A 21,405-nucleotide genomic window follows, 5' to 3' on the forward strand; every position below is an offset into this window, starting at 1 on the left:
CCACACAAACGCACACTCAGAACCGAGTGACACGTCTGTCCTGTTGCTTTGTCTCATTACAAATGCATATAAAGTGGCTGTTTGCACGCACACACACATTTTATATACGTAGGAAGGAGGATCTTCCTTACGTAGAATAAGTACCGTTCGATTTGGGAAGCATAGCGTGGGAAGAGTGATTGGCACTCCTTCGAACCAATGAACAAGCAGAGTGACAGGCAAATCGGGTGCTAAAAGCCAATCAAAATTAAACGTGGGCGCGACTGTTGTTTCCCAGACTCTGATTGAATCGGTGCGGTTTCAATTAGTTACATAGAGACGGCACCGCGGAGTGTTGGACCGTATGGTGGGGGCTTTGTCATTTTGGTGCAAGTGCTACAGTTCTTTGCTGAACGAGAGAGGTGATTTGTTTGAATGGACACCGAACGTTAGTATTCTTTGTGTACTGTACATCATTTTGGAGACTCGCGTTTTTGGATGTTCACTAAAGACGTTTAACGGTGTAGCTTTACTATGGGGTGCCACAGCATAGACGAGAAAGGACTGATTACAAAATGTTATGAAAGGAGCAGACTGGCGTAAATGTACACTAAAAGCCAGGCCGGCTTATTAGTCGGCGTGACGCCACCTTCTTTTTGTCGCTGCCTTCTAAGAGAAAGAGAGCCCCTTTTCAACTTGTAGCAATGGATGTGCATTGTTGCCGGCCGATGCGGAGCCTGGCGCAGTGCAGTGGCAGTTACCGAAGCCCTTTGAAAATAGATTTAGTTCGATACTAATTCGGTTTCGTTGTTTGTCGAGTTTATTTTTCGGCTGCCCTTATCTGCGAGCTCCACATTTTGTGAGCTTGTATTTGGGGTAGGAAGTGGGGAATCCCGTTACGCAGGCATTCCTTACACATACACCGCAGGCATCTGAAAATGTGTATATTTTTTAACCGTGCTCACGGCTTTTCCTTGCTGTCAAGAGATACAAAGTATGCAAGCCTCGGCGAAGCGACTGAAGACGGCAGCAGTTGAAGCAGCGATCGCGCAGGAATAACAGGCACCCACCGGCTCCCGTGATGAAAGTGTTACGCAGGAAACGGATCGTTTTATTCATTGCTTACTTTTTGTTACTGATTTTAACAATGCTCAACCTAGCCAACTATAAGTGGACTAAAGAGCCTCAGCAGTGCAATCATCAGATGAGGAGCACCCCATATCAGAGCAGGTCTGATATCCGCTATTTGTACAGACCATCCTTGGCTAAGAAGAGGCAGCTCGTCTACGTGCTCACAACCTGGAGATCAGGCTCCTCCTTTTTCGGGGAACTGTTTAATCAGAACCCCGAAGTCTTCTTTCTCTATGAGCCCATGTGGCACATTTGGCAGAAATTGTATCCTGGGGATGCTGTGTCACTGCAGGGTGCCGCTAGGGATATGCTGAGCTCTCTCTACAGATGTGACCTCTCTGTTTTCCAGCTGTACAACACTCCAGGGGGTAAGAACATCACCTCCCTGGGCCTGTTCGGGGCCACCCTAAACAAGGTGATCTGTTCCTATCCACTTTGTTCGGCTTATCGGAAGGAAGTGGTGGGCATGGTGGATGATAAAGTGTGTAAAAAGTGCCCCCCGCAAAATTTGAGGTTCCTGGAGGAAGAGTGCCTGAAGTATAACACTATAGTAATCAAGGGAGTGCGCATTTTGGATATCAATGTGTTGGCCCCGTTGATGGAAGACCCCTCCTTAGAGGTGAAAGTCATTCACCTGGTGAGGGACCCCAGGGCAGTGGCTAACTCCCGGATTAAGTCCAGGCATGGCTTGATTCGAGAGAACCTACAGGTGGTAAGGAGCAGGGATCCAAAGCTACGCAGGATACCTTTTGTGGACCCAAATCACAAAATGAACAAAAAAGATGGCTCAGATTATCACTCCATTGGAGCCATGGAGGTCATATGTGACAGAACCACGAGGACCTTACGAACTGCCCTGTCTCCACCACCCTGGCTTAAAGGGAAGTACATGGTGGTGCGCTACGAAGACCTTGTGGAAGACCCAATAAAAACTCTGAGGCAGGTGTACCGCTTTGTAAATCTGTCTGCAAACCATGACATTGAATCATTTGCACTTAACATGACAAGCGGGTCAAGTTCCTCCTCAAAGCCTTTTATTGTTTCCTCTAGAAATGCCACTCAGGCAGCCAGTGCTTGGAGGACAGTGCTGAGTTTCCAACAGATTAAGCAGGTTGAAGATTATTGTTACCATTCCATGAACATACTGGGGTATGAGCGGGTAAAATCCTCATCAGAGGTGAAAGATTTGAGTAAGTCACTGCTAATACCCCCAAAACTTTGAGGTTGTCCTTTACAGACTATCAGAGATCTATATGTTCTATTTGGGTTTTATTTTTTGTTCAATTGTAAAGACAGTAAAAAAAAAAAAAGTTGTACTGAATTTACAGAATTTTATGTTACCACAAGTTTTACCAGTTCTCTTTAATTTAATGATATTTTCCACTGGACATTTATGACTGCATTGAATGTAGTTTTGTTTTTGTTTCTTGTACTTAATAGCAGGAGCAGGGATGCTCTTTAAAAACACACACACACACTATATTGCCCAGAGAGCCCACAGACAGTTTTATAAAAAAAAAAAAATGAAAGTGAATACAGCAACTTTATGCCTCTTTGTGCTCTGCAAATGTAAAGCAGTTGTAAGATTCATAGGTACTAGAAGTAAGATTTGTAATTGGTGTACTTTGATTTGGCCTCAAATGTCATGTGTGTTTTAAAGCTTTAAATACATTTGTAATTTATATTTTTTTATAAACTTAATGTCTACATATCAGTTCTTTGCTGCTGTTGAAAACTGTATGAAGCGGTTAAAAGGTTTTGTTATAGTGAAACATCTCTCTTACATATGGCATTGTTTTTTTCTCATAAGACAATCAGACAAAAGCATTCTTCTGAATGATATCCTGTGTAAAATGTGTCCTGGGCCATTGATTAACTTGCCAAATATGCTGATTGCCTTCATTTAAAAGTTAAATTTGTATCATGAGAACCTTGAAGATTGTAAGGGTGAGATGATAGCGGGAGTAATATTTGATTTGCTCCTAACGTTACTTATTTACTGGGACTTTCCATGTTCTACAATAATAGGCAACATAAAACCTTTGTAAACTATTTTCATTGTTTGAATGCATAAAAGCTTTTACTAGTTTCATTGAAAATATGCATCAGAAGAGGCACTAAAATGTGTCCTGAATTTCAGCATTGTCACACTTTTGAAAGTTGTGCATGTTTAAATCTTTGTCTGGACTCTTCTCTGGTTGTGGCTTGGTTATAAAGGTTTTGCTCCGTGAGATGCTAGTGTAAAGTTTCAAGGATTAGTTTAAAACCTTCTATAATAATTTAATGCCTGAACTGTAATTTTTTATTTATTTATGTTTTTGTTGAGGCATTGGTGGCTTGTTGATTTACAAAATAACATTTCTAATAGATAGTCAGTCAATTTTGTTAGGAGGAAGTTCTCTGACTATTTCTGGTGTCATTTTTTTTTTTTTTTTTGCAACGTTGGGAGAATTTCTGACAATATTTTCTAAGATACGGATACTGGAGTGGGCAAAAGTTTTCATTGGTTCATAATTAAACTTTCAGAGACATAGCTATTAAGTATTTTTTATGAAATCACACATACTGTTAATAAGCTTTTGTTTTTATTGAAAATGATGAATAATAAAAATAGTTTACACGTGCCTAATCATTTTTAAGGGGTTATAAATATGTGCTGTAAAATAAGAAGTTTTGAATCTAACTGGTGTTCTTATAAGATGAAATAAAACCCAGGCTAGTTAACAAGTAAGTCGGTCACTGAATGTAAAGCCATAATTTTAGCTACTCTGTAGCTTTTAAAATGGGAAGAAAAAAATTACCTGGGGTTAGTCTATAAATGTTAATTCCGCTTACTTGCTGGAGATGAAGTAAGGTATTGTGATTTGTGTGAAGCCTGCATGGGCTGAGAAGTCAGTAGAAATATATGTTGTTAAAATTTTAACCTTGGTTAAGAAATGGTAAAAGAGTTCATTTTCATCAAAGTTGCACATTTTGTTTTGCTATTAGTGTGACACTTCAGCTTTTTTACATTGAAGATCAAATAATAAAAGTGAGTGCCCAACTCTGGTTTAGTAATCATTTTTACTTGTATTATCTATTATTACTTAATAAGGTGCCACAAATAGTACCATGCAAGTTCATTTTATTTGTGTGCGCCTGTACAGCTTTTAAGCACACCTGTAGAAATGTGTACTTTTTCCTGTTATTGCCATGATTCTCCTGATGAGAAGCTAGGAATTTTAAAGATGAAGGTGCATTGTAGCATAGCCATGACTAATTCTGTGCTTTTCATTTATTTCTCTTTTGAAATAGGTATTTGCAAACTTTTAAACAAATATATCAAGTCAAAGTGTTGTCTCTGTGCATATACTAATGGTGAGCATTAAATCCTTAACAAAACACAGCTTAATTGTCCGCCAGCTAGATAAACATTCCCAATGAAACCAGTGAGAGTTTTATAGACTTTTTTCATATTTCTTCACTTCTGCGCTGTTCTTGTGCTGAACATCCATGAGAATTTGAGAGAAGAGAGAAACTTTTGTGACAACATGTACACAATAGGACAAACAATTATAAACAGGAAAAAGTGAAACTGTGAGGAGGGCAGCTTTAAATACATATTAGTTTATTTAAATAATATATTGTTTAACGTTTGTCTAGACACAATAAGAGGGATAGAAAATGGGCATGTTATATTAAATATTAGGCTGTGTGAAATTGAGTAACATTTTTTGCAATTATGTGTACACCATGTGCAGTTTATTTTAATAATACTTGTATATAAGATGTGCGGGTGGCGCAGAGGGTAGCACTGCTGCTTTGCAGTTAGGAGACCAGGGTCCTGCCTGCATGGAGTTTACATGTTCTCCCCGTGTCTGCATGGGTTTCCTCCCACAGTCCAAAGACATGCAGGTTAGGTGCATTGGCGATTCTAAATTCTGCATGGTGTGTGTGCGCACCCTGCAGTGGGCTGGCTCCCTGCCCAGGGTTTATTTCCTGCCTTGCGCCCTGTGTTAGCTGGGATTGGCTCCAGCAGACCCCGTGACCCTGTAGTTAGGATATAGCGGGTTGGATAATGGATGGATAAAATGTGCATATATTGAATTATGAATATTATTGTTCCAGAAAGAACCTTTATTTCTCTGTAACATGGTTCATAAACAGCCTATGACTGATGTTAAAAGATTTGTAAAATACAAATGCTTTTCTGATTTTAAAAGAACTCTTACTGCATATTATAACAAGATTTTCCTGCTCTGTTGGTATCTTGGTATAAGTCGCCTACAAGACATTAAATAGACCTGTTTTGTCCACATGTTAGGAACCTTTTCAAAGCTCAAATAACCATTTTTATGTACAAAGAGCCCTTCCCAGAATTAAATAGGGTCGCTTTCAAGCAACCTTACAACCCAGCAAAATTGCATCCAGAAACCATGTTTTGAAAAGTAATGCAGGATAGTTTAGAAGCAGCATTTTTCATGTGGTAGTTTTTTTCTTTTTTTTCGGTTGAAATGCATTTTTGTTTTTGTACACAGCTTTATCTGAGTTATAATGTGAAAGAACAGAAAAGAATTCGTAAGGTTACCCTGTCCACAAAACTGTCCGCGCGAAGGCTGGAGCGCTGCGGATTTGGATTAAGACAGGTTTACGTCCGAGTCCCTGCCACTGGGCGTGGGAGCCACGCAGCGAAATGACTGCCATAACTAATCGGCGGAGAGGTGCCAATGCGCGTCTGTGCCTTGTAAACTCGGTGCCAGCTATGCTAATCTGCTGGCACCCTTTCTTTTAATGAAACCATTTGAACAATCGCGAAGCAATGATCTTAAAAAGGCTACCAGCGACGCTTTCGTTCTGTTGAGTTGAAGTGTGCTGCACTCGTTTTCCGTTTTGTTAGATTTCACCTGAATTTAAGCCCAAAGTCCTAGTCAGTAAAACGCAGGGCGTATGCAGCAACCTGAACTTTAGTGCTTCAACGTGCCTGGAGTCGTCTGTAAAAAAAAATAATGATTATATGAAGTAAATAACGTTGAATCTGCCTAAGTATATCAGAAAAACAAAAAAGAAATTGAAACGCTAGCTGACTTGTTCAGTTTGCACAATGGGTGGCATCTCAGAGTTTTGGAGCACTTAAAGGGCTTAATTGTGCACTAAGGGGCGCTGTGGTTGTTGGGAGAAGCGCTAAAGACGACTAGATGTGCAAGAGTGAAAAAAAAATCAAACCAGTGGCTGAACGGGATGCTAAGTTGTAGATATTTGTACATGGGTTAACACGATTTCAGTTTCCCCAAATGTTTAAATCCTCACACAAAGCGATTCATTGCCGCCCGTTTCTAGTAGCGTCTAAAGCGGAGTTAGGCATTTTGTGATATTCATTGCTCACGTCTCGGTCAATCGGCAGCTCTTGCTGATCAGTAATCCTTAACGTCAACACCTTTGTATTTGCACTAATCCTGAACAAAACAGGAGTTTCAGGCAGGCCGGACACCGTCCTATAGTTCCAACCCGAACATAAACACTTGCCTTGCTGTAATCAGTCCGTAAAACGGCGATCAAATTCGTTCAGTCCCGAGGAGCTTTACTTGGGCTGTAGGTTTTTGTTCCAATCATCTGCACAGTCAGCGACACGTTTTACTTCTAATTGATCTTATTGTTTAATTAACTGGTCTTTTTGTGTGTTTCTCTGCTTTCAGAAATGTCGGTATTTTCAATAGCTGTAAATTATTAAATCTTTGATACATGTTTCAATTAATAAGGAAAATGTAAATTTTCTGCGATCTATGCCTCCCTGGTGTATCATCCATCCATTATCCCACCCGCTATATCCTAACTACAGGGTCACTGGGGTCTGCTGAAGCCAATCCCAGCCAACACAGGGCGCAAGGCAGGAAACAAACCCCGGGCAGGGCGATAGTCCACCGCAGCCGGTGTATCATAACTTTTGTTATTACGACGCTGACACCTTTATCAATGTCGGATCACAACATTTGAAAAGTTCTGATTACATTTTTTCGTTTTTTTTTCAATTGGAACATAGCCAGATGACGCGACTTGCTCATGGTCACCCAATATCAGTTAAGTGGAGTTGAATTTGAACCCACGGCTTCAGGGTTTGAAATCTAAAGCCTTATCCATTACACATTGTGCGCTGCCAGTGGCAATAATATCAATAAATGACCGTTGGAGTGGACACCCAGGCAAACACTGGTCTCCTTAAGTGTCAGAGCCGCTAGACGGCTCATTATAAATAATGGCTTATGAAAAATCAGAATGACAATCGTTATGAAATATTAAAACATGAATATATATGACATGTATATAAGTATGATTCAAATATATATACGTTTCGTACATTCAAATAAAAATAGCAAGCCGAATGTTGTCATTTTTGGATTTACATCAAAACATAGAACTTGGGAAATTGCAACTTGTTTAATTAAGCAAGAAGTCCAGATAGAAGCAGTAACACGTTGGGAAGTGTGCTCTGTTCACAGTGGGCACCCAGGCCCAAACTATCGACTTTGTCCAGATACAGAAAGGCCTGTTGATTTCTTAAAACCCCATTAAACCCTTTAATTCAGGGTCTAAGAGAGATGCAGGCAAATTATTAAGGATTGGATGTAAGATGCAAACCATTCCTAGACTGGGTGCCTGCTTGTTACTGTACACTTATTCCTAGATTACACTCTTAAATTGGGGCGGTTTTGAGTTACTAGACAAACGTCTTGGATAAAAATGGGAACCAAAACACACGCAGAGGACGTGCAAACTCCACACAGGAACTGACTGGAGCCAACAATTGAAATACCACTGTTGGTTATAAACTATAAACACAATTCGTTGCTTTCATAAGACATGGGTGGACTGAACCCACCATTAAGACATTGTTAAAAAAAATGTGGCCGCGCGGTTTCCCGATCGCACGTACCGAAATGTTCATTTATGCTAATATGCCCTCCATTTGTCCGTTCCTAACCCTCTTGTGCAGGTTGGTGTGGCGGTGTAGTTGGAGCCTAACCGAGCAAGTACATAGTGCAAGGCAGGAGCAATCCCTGGACATGACGCCAGTCATTTCTCAACCTTTCGTCACTCCTGTTTGCACATTAAAGATAGCTGTGCGTCACGTTACTGTATATGTGATATCTTGATAAACTGCTATCCACTACTACCGAGTCCATTATCAAATTCAAAAAAGAAACTGAGAAAAAAAAACCCAAAAAAAAACCCCTCCGCTCACCTCGCTCATTTTTTCGTCTTGATGACGTCATTGCCCCGCCCAAAAGTGCTCCGGTCTGCTCGACCCAGTCTGGCATTTTCACTCCTCTACGGAACGCAATTTGGGTCATAAATATCTCGAAAGATAACAGCCTGATTTGTGCCGGGCGTCGTTATTATGTGAGCTTGTCATCTACAGTAAATACAACAGAATGCAAAGTTCAGTGTATGAGGAATTATTTCAAACCCAGTGCTATATCACAAGCACTTAATCAATGTTTTATAAAGACGGCAGTAAAATGGAAGTCAATTAAAGTAATCCCAGACTTTGAGCTCCGGATCTTTAAGCTATTTGTGGTTAAAAAAAAAAAACATCTTGGCTTTAATTCTAAAATCTGATGCTCTTCTGTTGTCTGTAAAACGTTTGTATTTATAGAAAATAAAAATTTGGGATTTTGAACTTTGCACAAAACTAATTAAAATCTGTCTATTTTTGTTGATAAGTTCTTTATACGTTCTTTGTCTCAGCTCTTAAAATTCCTGCACCAAAAGTCTGAAGTAAGCCTGACCAAATAAAAAGGTGTGTTTATTGTTTGCATGTTGTGATGCTGGAGAAATCATCATTCTGGGTGCAGAGTATTTTGGATGATACTTGACTTTTCAACACTTCCATGCCCCTTACTAAGCATCACATACTCGGCAAGTTACAGTAGGTGTCGAGTTTGAATCTTTGATTGCTGATCTGGTTATACGGTGTTAGTCTGGTGAAATGGCTATTTCTGCTTACTGATTGTCCATCTGTTTTAATAAGCCACTCTGTCCAATACAGGGTTACCAGGAGTCCCAGCTCACCATGGCACATTTGGGCCAAGGCAGGAACTAACTGTGGTGCATTGCAGCAGGTCACACACAAGTGGGACCTAACTTAGACTTGCTTTTTATCTTTGAGGGTGTGAGAGGAACACTTAAGAATTTGGATGATAGCCCAAGCAGAAATGTTCACAGTGTGTAGGCTCTTCACAGTCAGCATCTCCATTTCGGGTCAAGTCTCATGGTGCTCCACCACCCCTTACTGTCCCAAGTGCAAAATTACCATACAGACATCATTGATTCTGCATATCTGGCAATACCTTATAGGCGTAAAGCTGACCTCACCTGAACTTGTTAATTGGGGTTGGAAAAATGAAGGTTTAAATAAGTAATTCCTGAGGTAAGACAAGCAAATTTGTCTTCATTTAAAATACAGTGATTACCCTCCCAAGGCTGTTTGCCATGCTGTCCGTATTTCTATCATTTTAGCACAAGCAATGGTGTGATCTGTACAGGGCTGCAGAGCCTCTCTGTGGGTGGGATTTGAGGCAGGGTGCACTCCAGTGCTTTATGTAGAGGGTCACACTGCCTCTGATGTGATGGGCAATGAATTGTAGGTATAGGTGCACCTAAAAAGGGTGATATATTTGGAAGTGTTATGATTGAAGCAATTTGTATAAGTTTTAGAAAGGTTTTTTATCTAACACAGCATCTGGGTTACTATCTCCACACAGTGTGCATGGCTAATATTTTAAAATACTATAAATTGTTATCAGGTCAATATGATGTTGGGCACCGCTAACCCTGTTAGCTTCAACCATGGGGGGATACTTTGTTTGAGGATGATATGTTTTTCCTATGGGCTTCTCCAAGGAGCTCCGTTTTTGCATGTCATACTTCTCCTTTCAGGGCGACAGGCAGCTATTAGTTGGTCAAGTGTATGGTGACCTGTCATAAATTGTCATTCAAGTCAGGGCTGGTTCTTATCTTGTACCCCTTCTGTTAACTTACAGCTGCTGTAACCCTGAACAGGATACACAGGTAAGGAAAAGAAAGGTGAATGCCCAGGTAATTGTGTATAACTAAATTTTAGGAATTTCATGGTTTCTTAATGGCCCTCAAACTCTTTCCTTCCCTTCTGTGTGGACTCCATTGTTCTGAAGAATGACTAACCATAATTTTTGTTGCTACCAAAATTCCTCCCAATCAATCAGCTCATTGCTGAGATCTTCTGAGCTTGCACAATTTTGGTTATTTGGTAAAGTGACAGAGGAAGGATCCTTGTACTACAGGATTAAGGATTACATGCTGTTGCTCTTAATACTTTGACTTTTTTTTCCCTATTTGATGCTCAATATCAGAAACTGTCCTAACACAACTGAGCGAGTTATCAGTAGCCTGAGTGTCATCTATGGTTTCAACACATTCAGAAGGTGATTTTGAAAGATAACTGTCAAAGGCTGGGGATGAGAAAATGTGAGCTTTCTCGACAACCAGAAAGGGCTTTTGTGCGAGTTGGGTTGATAAAAGTGAGCAATACGCTTAAAAAATAATAAAGTAAAGTAACACACAGCAGCCCCTTTGGACATGATTCTGCAGCAGTAATCTGTAAAATTCACATCCTAGTCTGTGAGGCAGCAATGTGAGGAGAGCTGGTGTTAAATAATAATGAAGTGAGACTCAGTGTTGATGGAAAAATGTATTTTTAGTTGGCTTTTGTGAGGAAGTGATATATGTATATATTTTTTGACAAAATGTATAAGTGATTTGAATAGAAATACAGGTCTAAATATCTGGTGTATTGATTTCAAAATCTCTTTTTGTTTCTTGATACAACTGGGACACCTTGAGACTTGTGAAAAGAAGACCTATTTGTATAAATTAAACACATCAAATAATTTTAAACAGGGCTGACGAAAATGGTGCATTTGCCAGCTTTAACTGCTGGCTGGTTATCCTATATGCATGTACAGATAGACACGCATACATGGATGAACTTGTGTGTAGAGTTATAAATGAAGTTCGTCTGGTGGTGTGCTGGTGCTGCGGATAGCCTCAGGGACCGGCGGCCATATCCCAGTCTGGCCACTATGATGTGACGTCTGCATTTTCACTCCACAACTATGGTTCTCTTCTACATCACCAAAACTGTCCAAGTTAGTTTAACTGGCAACTCTAAACCCACTGGGCATGCATGTGAGTGTGAACTGCTGTAATGGACTAGCATTCCTCCCAAGGCTGCTTCATGCCATAGGCATTATGTTTCTGGGATGGACTCCCACTCCTAGTAAAACTGCATTGTGATGCGTGAGTTTGGAAAATGAATGGCATAAAAATTGGGGTGTGAGACTGAGGCAAACCCCTTTTTAGAAACTTCTTCAAGGAAGCATTGAGTCACTCTGATCTGTCTCACAGGTTCAAGTAAAAGGACAGCAAACAATTCCACATTGCACAGCCAGGAAACAGAAGAGTACCACTCTGCTATTGATCGGGCAAAGACCCCAAGAAGACCAACTGGGTAGGTACAAAATAAACTTAATGTGGAACACACAGGGCATAATAGCACACATCCAAAGACGGTAACTGACATGATTAACCAAAAAGTGCACAAAAGTCTGATAATAATGATCCAGCAGTGCCACTCACACTAGCTTTAGAAGAGTTAGGAAATGTGTAACATTGAATTGTATTTGGAGAGTATTGAAAATTGGAGCATTTTAATTTTTACTTATTTACTTTATTAAAATCAGAGCTATTACATTTTACTTTTTAATGGCATCCTACAGCATAAAAGAGTTTAAAACCCCAAACAGGCTAGTGGTGCCTGAAATATAGTAGCTTTCATAAACATCAGATCTTAACTCAAGCAGTGTAAAAACTGCAGCCATTGATGTACTATTACTAGTTTTCGGTTATGGAGAGACTGTGCCTAGTTGTAGTACATGTTTCTTAAGCATAACATTTCCAAAAGTACCCAACAGAGAGTTAAAAATCTTTGCTGAAGTCTGCATGTGCACACCCATGCTGCTGACATGTCGACAGGTTTCCAGCCATGCATGCGACTCTGTAACTTGTACTGGGGATTTGTTTTGCTGTCAGGAGCGGCTGTGAAATGTGTAAAAGGGAAAAATATACAGACGGAAACAGTCTCTCGTAAGGTAAATGAATCAGTAATTGAGGTTGCAAAGAATGTGTCTCTGTTTTTAAGACAGGTGCCTTTGAAAATTCACCAATGCTTTTGAAAGTTCAGAAATCTGTGCCCTGTATTCTGATTGAGATATCTGAAAACAAAATAGAACTTTCTGACAAATTCCTTTGAAAAATAAGGGTAGAAAATTTCAGGGAAATTGGACAACTGGAAGCTGAGTTGTTTCATGCAGATAGACATAACAATAAGAATAGGTGCTTTCACATTTTATGCAAATGTACCTAAAAATTAAATATTTACCATTGTTTTATATATCTAATCATATGTCTGTTAATGACATATATGTTCAGAGATTTATTTCAGTAAAAGTTTTCAGGTAAAGTAGTTCTACTCACTAATCATGGCACCAGAGACACGATTGACATTTTGTTTAGCACATACAAGTAAGAATTTGACTATACTCTGTACACGGGGACATTAAGGACCCTAGAAAGTCTCTCTTTATATATATATATAAAAAAAGCCTGTACAGCAGCTGTCCTCTTGTCTCACTTCCTTGTCTCCCGGGACGTTACAGTAAAGTGTCTCCCTCAGATGATCACGTTACAGTAAAGTGTCTCCCTCAGATGATCACGCAATGAAAAGAAAAGGAAACACCCAAAATTTGTTTAAGTAATCACTGTTGTATATATATATATATATATATATATATATATATATATATATATATATATATATATATATATATATATATATATATATGCATATATATATATATATATATACATATATATATATACATTATATGTATATACACACAAATACATATATATATATATACACACACACACATATATAAACATATATATATATACATACATATCTACATATATACACACACAGCTATTTGATCAGTGTGTGCTTGTTAAAACGGATGCTCTTGCAAGTCTGCGTGGATATTATGAACTATCGTATTTGTTCAAGTTCTATTTAAATTTTAAATAGAAGGAATTTTTATTTAGTCGACAGAAATATCTTTGGTAGGAATGGTAAAACAGACAGGAATATTATTCCTGAATAAATCAACTATAAACAACTTATAATATTTTGCTCTCCATAAAAATATATCCTGTCTAAATTATACAAGTTAGAAATAAAGTAAACGTTAAAAGAACAAACATTCAAATTTCTTTACTCTTATGTAATTTTATATAAAAAATAAACTTAGATTTTAAATATCCCAAAAGATTTTGCTTTCCATAAAAATATATCCTGTCAAAATTATACAAATTCAAATATGAACATGCTGCATAACAAAACCTAGAAATATAAATAAAATGTGTTCCTTTCAGCAATAACAAATCAAATCATTCAGTTGTCTTTGCTCATATGTCATACATCTTTTTGGCCACAAGTTCGTTTCTGTTTGCTGTGAGGTTCTGTGTTGTGGAGATTCTCAGGATGGATTGCAGGTGCTCATCAGTGAGGCGACTCCTGTGTGCTGTTTTGTTAGTCTTTATCACTGAGAAGAGCTTCTCACACAGATATGCTACCAAACATGCACAAGGTTCGACTCGGACTTTTTGTTCTTCAAAGTCACCAAAGATGTTTATCAGCACTGGGAACACCGTAGTGAACTTGGTTTAACATCTTCTTCACTGCATTTGTGTCTCCCATAAAAGCAGCTTCACTTGAAATCACATTGTGCACGGTAAAACGTCCCTGAAGTGTCATTCTTATTTAATTATTCTGCTGTATCTTCTGATTGCATGTTACCCTGATGTTTTGTCTCATACCTGTAATTACAGCCACATTAGCTCCACAAATGGACACACGGGAGTAAACATATACTCAGCCTCCCATCGGTTTTAAAGGACAGAATCAACTTTTCTCTTCCAACTAGCTGCAATAACTTGCAGCATCATAAGGTAGACTTGTTGCAAGGCAGAAGTGCTGCATTAGATCTACCATTTATGCTTTAATAACAATAATACAGTATATAAAATGACAACGCCGGCCGGACGCCCTTGAGTTTGACACATATGGACTAAATAGAACTTGAAAAGATATATTTTTCAAATGTGATCGCAATTCAGATAGAGTTGACGCGACTACAGCCTGCATGCCTCAATAAGTCATCCTCCCTCGCCTTACTTTTTACCGCTCATCTAATGAATACACTGAGTATGGCTTTACCAAAACAATCATTGATGGCTAATAAAGTATCCATTATTCGAGTATGTAGATCGGGATATATATATACATATATATAGTGCGGAGAAGTAGTGTGTTAAAAAGCTAGAAAAGAAAAGGGAACATTTTAAAAATAACGTAACATGAGTCAATATACAGTATTTGTTTTGTGAGTGTTACTGAGTGTTGCTGTCATCAAGGATTTGATTATCATTATTTCTTTCAATCAGGTCAAGTTACATTCCGTGTTTGTCAATCGCTGTAAAGATGACAGGTTTCATTCATCGATCGTTTCTTACTGCATCAATAAACAGCTCGCCTTCTTCTTTATCTTACGTGTGCTTTGTTTCCGCAGTAGTGCCTTTTCAATTGTGTAATTCGGTTTTGTTCAGCTCTTTGGAACTGTTGTGTACATGCATCGAAGGTTCCCAGCTGTGCTGGTGCCATCTCGTGCTATGTCCATGGCTGTATTTAATGTCTGAGTTTGTGTCAAACACCACCCTGACCATCTCATCTTCCTCTCCATAAGCACAGTCCTTCACCCGTGAATATTTAGTGGCAGTTTGCTATTGGATTGCCGCTGACGGACGGCCTTATATGGGCAGGCACTAAATTACAAACGCCAGCGCAGCCCTATGAACTTAATTTAAAGTGTAGGTTTACATCGTGCTTTGTTTCAAGTAGCAGAACTCATGAATATGGTTGTATATGCTGCCTTCTCAATTATTAATGCAAGCGCTTTTGAGGTCTTCCTGATTTTCTATGTGCTGCGTGATTACGTGGGAGGCGTGATGATGTTGAAGCTCATCTCCATTACAGTAAATGGAGAAAAACTGCTTCCAGTTATGACCATTACGCGTAGAATTTCGATATAAAACCTGCCCAACTTTTGTAAGGAAGCTGTAAGGAATGAACCTGCCAAATTTCAGCCTTCCACCCACACGGGAAGTTGGAGAATTAGTGATGAGTCAGTGAGTCAGTGAGTGAGTGAGTGAGTGAGTGAGTGAGTGAGTGAGTGAGTGAGGGCTTTGCCTTTTATTAGTATATATATATATATATAAATGTATATATGTATGTGTGTATTTATGTGTGTATGTGCCAATATTTATAGAAATAAACATATATTGCAATGGAAGGACTGATGAGGGGTCTGCTGGAGCCCATCCCAGCTAGCATAGGGCACATTGCAGGAACAAACCCTGGTTTGGGGCACTAGTTCATTGAAGGGTGAAAACACAAACACCCCAACCACATACTAGGTGCCAATTTAGGATAGCCAATTCACCTATCCTGCATGTCTTTAAACTGTTGGAGGTAACCGGAGCACCTGTAGTAGACCCATACAGACACTGGCAGCACTTGCAAAATCCATGCAGGGAGGACCTACGACACAAGTCCTGGTCTCCTTACTGTGAGGCACCAGTGCTACCACTGTGCCACCCTGCCACGCTGTTAAAAGAACCTTGTTAAATAAAATACATACTTGAACCTGGGACTATGTTGGTGAGTTTGTGTTTGGGGTTTGGAGAGTGCTGTTGAGCCCCCCGACTGGTCACAATACTTATATACACACTTCCTACAAAAAGTATCGGCCCTCCTTGGAAATTTCATTATTGTACAACATTGAAACTCAATGGATTTGTCTTTTTTGACACAGATAAACACAAAAAGACCCTTTAATGTCAAAATAAAACAGACCTCTAAATTAATTAGAAATCTAAAGAACAAAATAACTGATCACCCCCTCCAAGACAGTATTTAGTAGATTCACTTTTGGCAACCATTCCAATCTTGAGTCTATGTGCACAGATCTGTATCTGTTTTACACATCTGGATTCTGCCATTTTTCCTTATTTTTCTTTGCAAAGCTGCTCAAGCTCCATCATCTCTATTGTACACTGACATTTTGTTTTTACGATATTTTACTTCAAAACAGTGACACTCAGAATTATTATTTTATTTTTTTTTTACATGACATTGTGTTGTATTCTGCGGTGGGCTGGCGCCCTGGCTGGGGTTTGTTTCCTGCCTTGCGCCCTGTGTTGGCAGGGATTGGCTGCAGCAGACCCCTGTGACCCTGTAGTTAGGATATAGTGGGTTGGATAGTGGATGGATGGATGGATTGTGTTGTATTAGGAAGAATCTTCTGCATTTTATTTATACACTGTACATCCCTGAAATGGATTAAGCATGTTTGAGAATATTATATTATTATACTTGTATGTAAATCACTGATTCTATTTTCATAAACTCTGTAATGCATTCTCTCCAGAATATTATATTTATAATGATCAAAATCATAATGAATGTCAAGGATCTTACCACTGCAGCTCATATTTTAAGCCTGCTTTGCCATGGCAGGCTCAGGAACATCTGGGGCCTGGTGTGACAGCAACAGAGCACAACCCTGAAAGTGACGTCAGTCTGTCACACTTACACATCCCCTGGGAGAAAGTGCGAATCGTAACACACAATATCCAGACTGAGCCTTCAACCCAAATACCTCAAGTTTTTCCACAACAGAACTGGCCCCTGTAAGACCATTTGCAAATATTGTAAACCTTAGAAAAAGCAGATTAAACTACTTTCACCAAAGAGCCATAATGTCTAGCAGTGTTTGTAGTTCTCACAACGTGTGAGCGAGCTGGCTTTCCATCTGAAAGTGTTTACAAGTGTATAAATATTTATATTCATATCATTGATCCTCTGCAGTTCACTTTAATCCTTTTCATTTGTCAGTGGGATTCAGATAATATGTTAAAGTGATTATTGTCACAGTACTTCTGCTTTTTTGGGAGGTAGTGTGAAATAAAGAAAAAAAATTAAAGGCTAAATTCCTGTTTTTTTTTTTGGTTGGAAGTAAAAAGAAAAGCTTTTAGACTAGGATGTACAGCAGTTCTTTTGTTCGGTAATTTACAAGTTGAGCTATTTGCACTTTCCTTGTTGTTGCTCTCTGGTGACTTGTAACAAATGCTGCATATCATTTTATGTGAAATGTTGCTGGTGGAAAGCAGAAAATTAACAGAGTGCAGGAAAAAAAAAAACAAAGGTCTGTGTAAAATAATAATGGAAGTGGGAATCTGTTCACCTTGCAGCTCCTTGACATTATAAAATGATTTTTTGTTACACCGTTATTTATGTGGCATTCACTTATTATGTAACATTTTCAAACCCACTTAATCCAATTCTTGTGTGCAGAGGTGTATTCTGGCTGGCAGGAACCATTCTAGTCAATCGAATGGGTCCACTCACACAAGGGTCAGTTTGGATTGACCAACTGCATGTCTTTGGGAATGTAAGAGCGCAACTGCTGTACCCATAGGACCCCCACACAGACAATACACAGACAATGACAGGGTGCTGGATTTCAACACTGGCTGATGGATCCATGAGATGAAAGTGGTAACCCCTGCACTACCATGCTATCCTTGTCTATTTTAACAAGTCATTGATTTATATAGCACCTTACCTGCTGGACTGAGATATTCATATTTCATTACTAGACTAATTAATCGATCAGTCATTATTGTATGTAGCACCATTAGCAGTATGTACAACTAGGAACTCTGTGCAGAGCTAACAGAATTACAACACAATATCAAATTTAATAACTCAGTATGCACTTAGTAGCTGGACCACAGGTAGACACCAGAAGGACCTTGAATTAGTCAGATTAGTTACAGATAAGTGTCAAGAAGAATTATACAGATCTGGGACAGCTATGGTATAAAATTACATAGCATTATCAGTAGGCAAACTAATATGAAGAAGCAATGGAGGTCAAGCACAGCTAGAGAATAAACAGAGCAGCTGCAGACAGTACAGTAATGAGGACATGAGAAAGGCAAAGAGAGAAGACAGTCAACCTAGAATGTAATTATAAGGAGGCCAGCAGAAGATATAGGAGGCACAACAGCTGGGGCTGTTCTGCATTTGAAGCTCAGACGTTACTTTTTCTATATGGAATTTGAACATAATTCAGGTACTAAGCTGAACTTTCTTGGGTGTATCTATTCAGATCCTAAAGTAGTGCAGGTTAGGTTGTCTAGTGATGTCACGTTGGCCCAGTGTGAGTGAGTGTGTCCTACGATGGACTGGCAGTCCACTCAGATCTGGGCTCATTCTTTAATCTGATCCTAGAATATACACTTAGGTTTCCGAACAAGGCCGTACAGCAGCATTTCTAAACCTTTAAGTATTTGCGACCCGAGTTTTCATAACAGTTTTAATCGCGCCCCCCCTAACATTTTTTTGAAATGTAGATGCATATTTTATTATAGCTACTTAACTTTTATCAAACTCTAGATTTATTGTTCTGGTATCAGACTGTAGTTTAAGTTAATTTGTTTTACTTTCATATTTTTGATTCTTGTTTTCTTTTTTTCACATCTTCGCGCCCTCCTTTTTGTTACTTTGTGCCCCCCTAGGGGGGCCCACCCCACAGGTTGAGAACCACTGCCGTACAGGAATAAGCAGTTTTTAGAAAATCACCCTGTCCTAGTAATGATCCCAATTAATCTAACTGCAGACTCTCATGGAGTCTAAGACTATGCCAGACGAATGACTGAATGAATGGAGATCTTTAGAATTTACTAGAAAGACCAAAATTAGCAGTGGCAAACTCAGGCCTCTCTTCTGCATTCATTGTTTTTTCAGCTTGTGCTAGTTAGAAGTGGCTCACCTCTGCTGATATCTTTCATATCAAAGGAGTGTTTGACTGCACGCAGCACTGCCCCCCCACAATGCGACACCCATCTGCAGTCCATTCAGGTTAGTGTATGTTGCTGTAGGGCAATATTGATTTTCTGCAGCATTGTAATAAAGAAAATTATATAAGCCTTCTGAAATTATAACGTAGTTCAGTTTCAAAATTGTTTTTAGAGATATTAAGTAATTTTCTTTTTTTTAAACATTTTCTGCCTACACTTTTTGAACATAATAGAAAGCTATTGCTTTAGTGCACTAAACTCCATCCATCCATTTTCTGAATTTCTTTTATTTTTTCTAGGCCAAAGATAGGCTGAAAATAGAGTGCAGTGCATGAACCAAACCTTGATGGGACATGAGTTCAATTCAGCTTATTTCTATACAACTCTCTCCCTTGAGTGTAGGCTTGGACAAGTTTACTATACACATATTCAAGGAATTATGCTCACACACATTCAAATGCAAACACGCTCAGCCTGTCTATAGTCACCATTTAACCACAAGAACAAAGGGAGAGCATTGAAATGTCACAGATAAGCTGTTCCACCAAGCTCCAAGTGCAATGAGGTGACAAGAACAACCCCACTGGAAGATATAAAGGGTAGAGTGAAGTGGGTTGGTCTAGAGAAGTCTTTAACTCTGTTAAAACAATACAGTCTTCTTCTTTCAACTGTTTTTGTTAGGAGTTGCCATAGTGTATCATCTTTTTCCATATCCTCCTGTCCTCTGTATCTTGCTCCATCAAACCCACCACCTTCATGTCCTCTCTCACCACATCCATAAGCCTCTCCTTAGGCCTTCCTCTTTTCCTGTTACCTGGTAGCTCTATCTTTAACATCCTTTTCCCAATATACCCAGCATCTCTCCTCTGCACATGTCCAAACTAATGCAGTCTTGCCTCTCTGCCTTTATCTCCAAACTGTCCAGCATGAGCTCTAGTATACTCATTTCTAATTCTGTCCATCCTTGTCACACCCAATGCAAATTTGAACATCTCTAACTCTGCCACCTCTAGCTCTGTCTCCTGTCTTTTTGTCAGTGCCACCGTCTCCAACCCATATAACATAGCTGGTCTCACTACCATTTTGTAGACCTTTCCTTTCAGTCTTGCTTGTAACCATCTGTCACAAATCACTCCTGACACTCTTCTGCACCCACTCCGCCCTGCATACACTCTCTTCTTTACCTCTCTTCCACACTCCCTGTTACTCTGTATTGTTGATCCCAGGTATTTAAACTCCTCCACCTTCACCAACTCTTCTCCCAGCATCCTCACCATTCCTCTGACCTCCCTCTCATTTACACACATGTATTCTGTCTTGTTCCTATTAACCTTCATTCCTTTCCTCTCTAGAGTATATCTCCACCTATCCAGGTTCTCCTCAACCTGGTCCCTACTCTCGTCACAGATCACAATGTCATCCACAGACATCATAGTCCTCATAACATTCACTCTAAGAGACTCCTATCTAATCTCCTCTGTCAACCTGTCCATCACCATTGCAAATAAGAAAGGGTTCAGAGCCAATCCCTGATCTAATCCCACCTCCACGTTGAATGCATCCGTCACTCCTACCACAGACCTCACCACTGTCACACTTCCCTCGTACATATCCTATACAATTCTTACATACTTCTTTGCCACTCCTGACTTCCTCATACAATACCACAACTCCTCTCTAGTCACCCTGTCATATGCTTTCTCTAAGTCCACAAAGACACAATGAAACTCATTCTGGCCTTCTCTATACTTCTTCATCAACACCCTCAGAACAAACGATACAGTAAATAAAACTAATTTGTCCAGACTTAAATTCCAATTCCTGCCTTACTTAGTTACCACCTTGACAAGGACCTGGAGCTCCTGAAACTGTAAGCCTGAAATAACAAGGCTCTCCTTAGTTTACTTACTTTGAGAAGACTGTGATATTTTGTTTATTTTTTGTTCAACTATGGCCTCCCCCTTATAAATTCTTTCAACTTAACAGTGAATCACACACTCAAGGACACCAATGGACATGAAAGGTTTGAGCATTTAAGACTGAAGCCAGAAAGTATTTCTTTATGCAAAGAGTTGTGGGACTCTGGAACAAACTACCTAAGATATGTAGTCAAAGGAGAAACCTTCATAACCTTTAAGAAGAATCTGGGAAGGATATTGGGGCAGCTTAGTTATTAGCTAAACAAATGAGCTTGATGGACTGAATAGTGTCCTTTCATTTTTCAAATCTCTTATGTTTTTA

At 39.3% G+C, this 21,405-nt stretch overlaps 1 protein-coding gene and 1 long non-coding RNA gene across 2 annotated transcripts; both read left to right on the forward strand.

The window, feature by feature from the left end:
• The first annotated feature begins 296 nt into the window (after positions 1-296).
• LOC120533556 (carbohydrate sulfotransferase 2-like) lies at positions 297-4,170 on the forward strand. Its single transcript, XM_039760503.1, has one exon. It carries the CDS (start codon positions 1,061-1,063, stop codon positions 2,330-2,332), a length of 1,272 nt encoding a protein of 423 aa, XP_039616437.1. The 5' UTR covers positions 297-1,060; the 3' UTR covers positions 2,333-4,170.
• Positions 4,171-10,127: 5,957 nt separating this feature from the next.
• Positions 10,128-19,198, forward strand: LOC120533561. The gene is made up of 3 exons (XR_005634537.1): positions 10,128-10,155; positions 11,530-11,632; positions 19,112-19,198. It is a non-coding gene; the product is annotated as an uncharacterized LOC120533561 (long non-coding RNA).
• The last annotated feature ends 2,207 nt before the right edge of the window (positions 19,199-21,405 follow it).

The sequence above is a fragment of the Polypterus senegalus genome, chromosome 1 (genome assembly GCF_016835505.1).
Source record: "Polypterus senegalus isolate Bchr_013 chromosome 1, ASM1683550v1, whole genome shotgun sequence".
Lineage (NCBI taxonomy): Eukaryota > Metazoa > Chordata > Cladistia > Polypteriformes > Polypteridae > Polypterus > Polypterus senegalus.

What these genes read in the sequence shown, in the direction of transcription:
- LOC120533556 (XM_039760503.1), top strand. Translation starts at nt 1,061, where the DNA reads ATGAAAGTGTTACGCAGGAAACGGATCGTTTTATTCATTGCTTACTTT.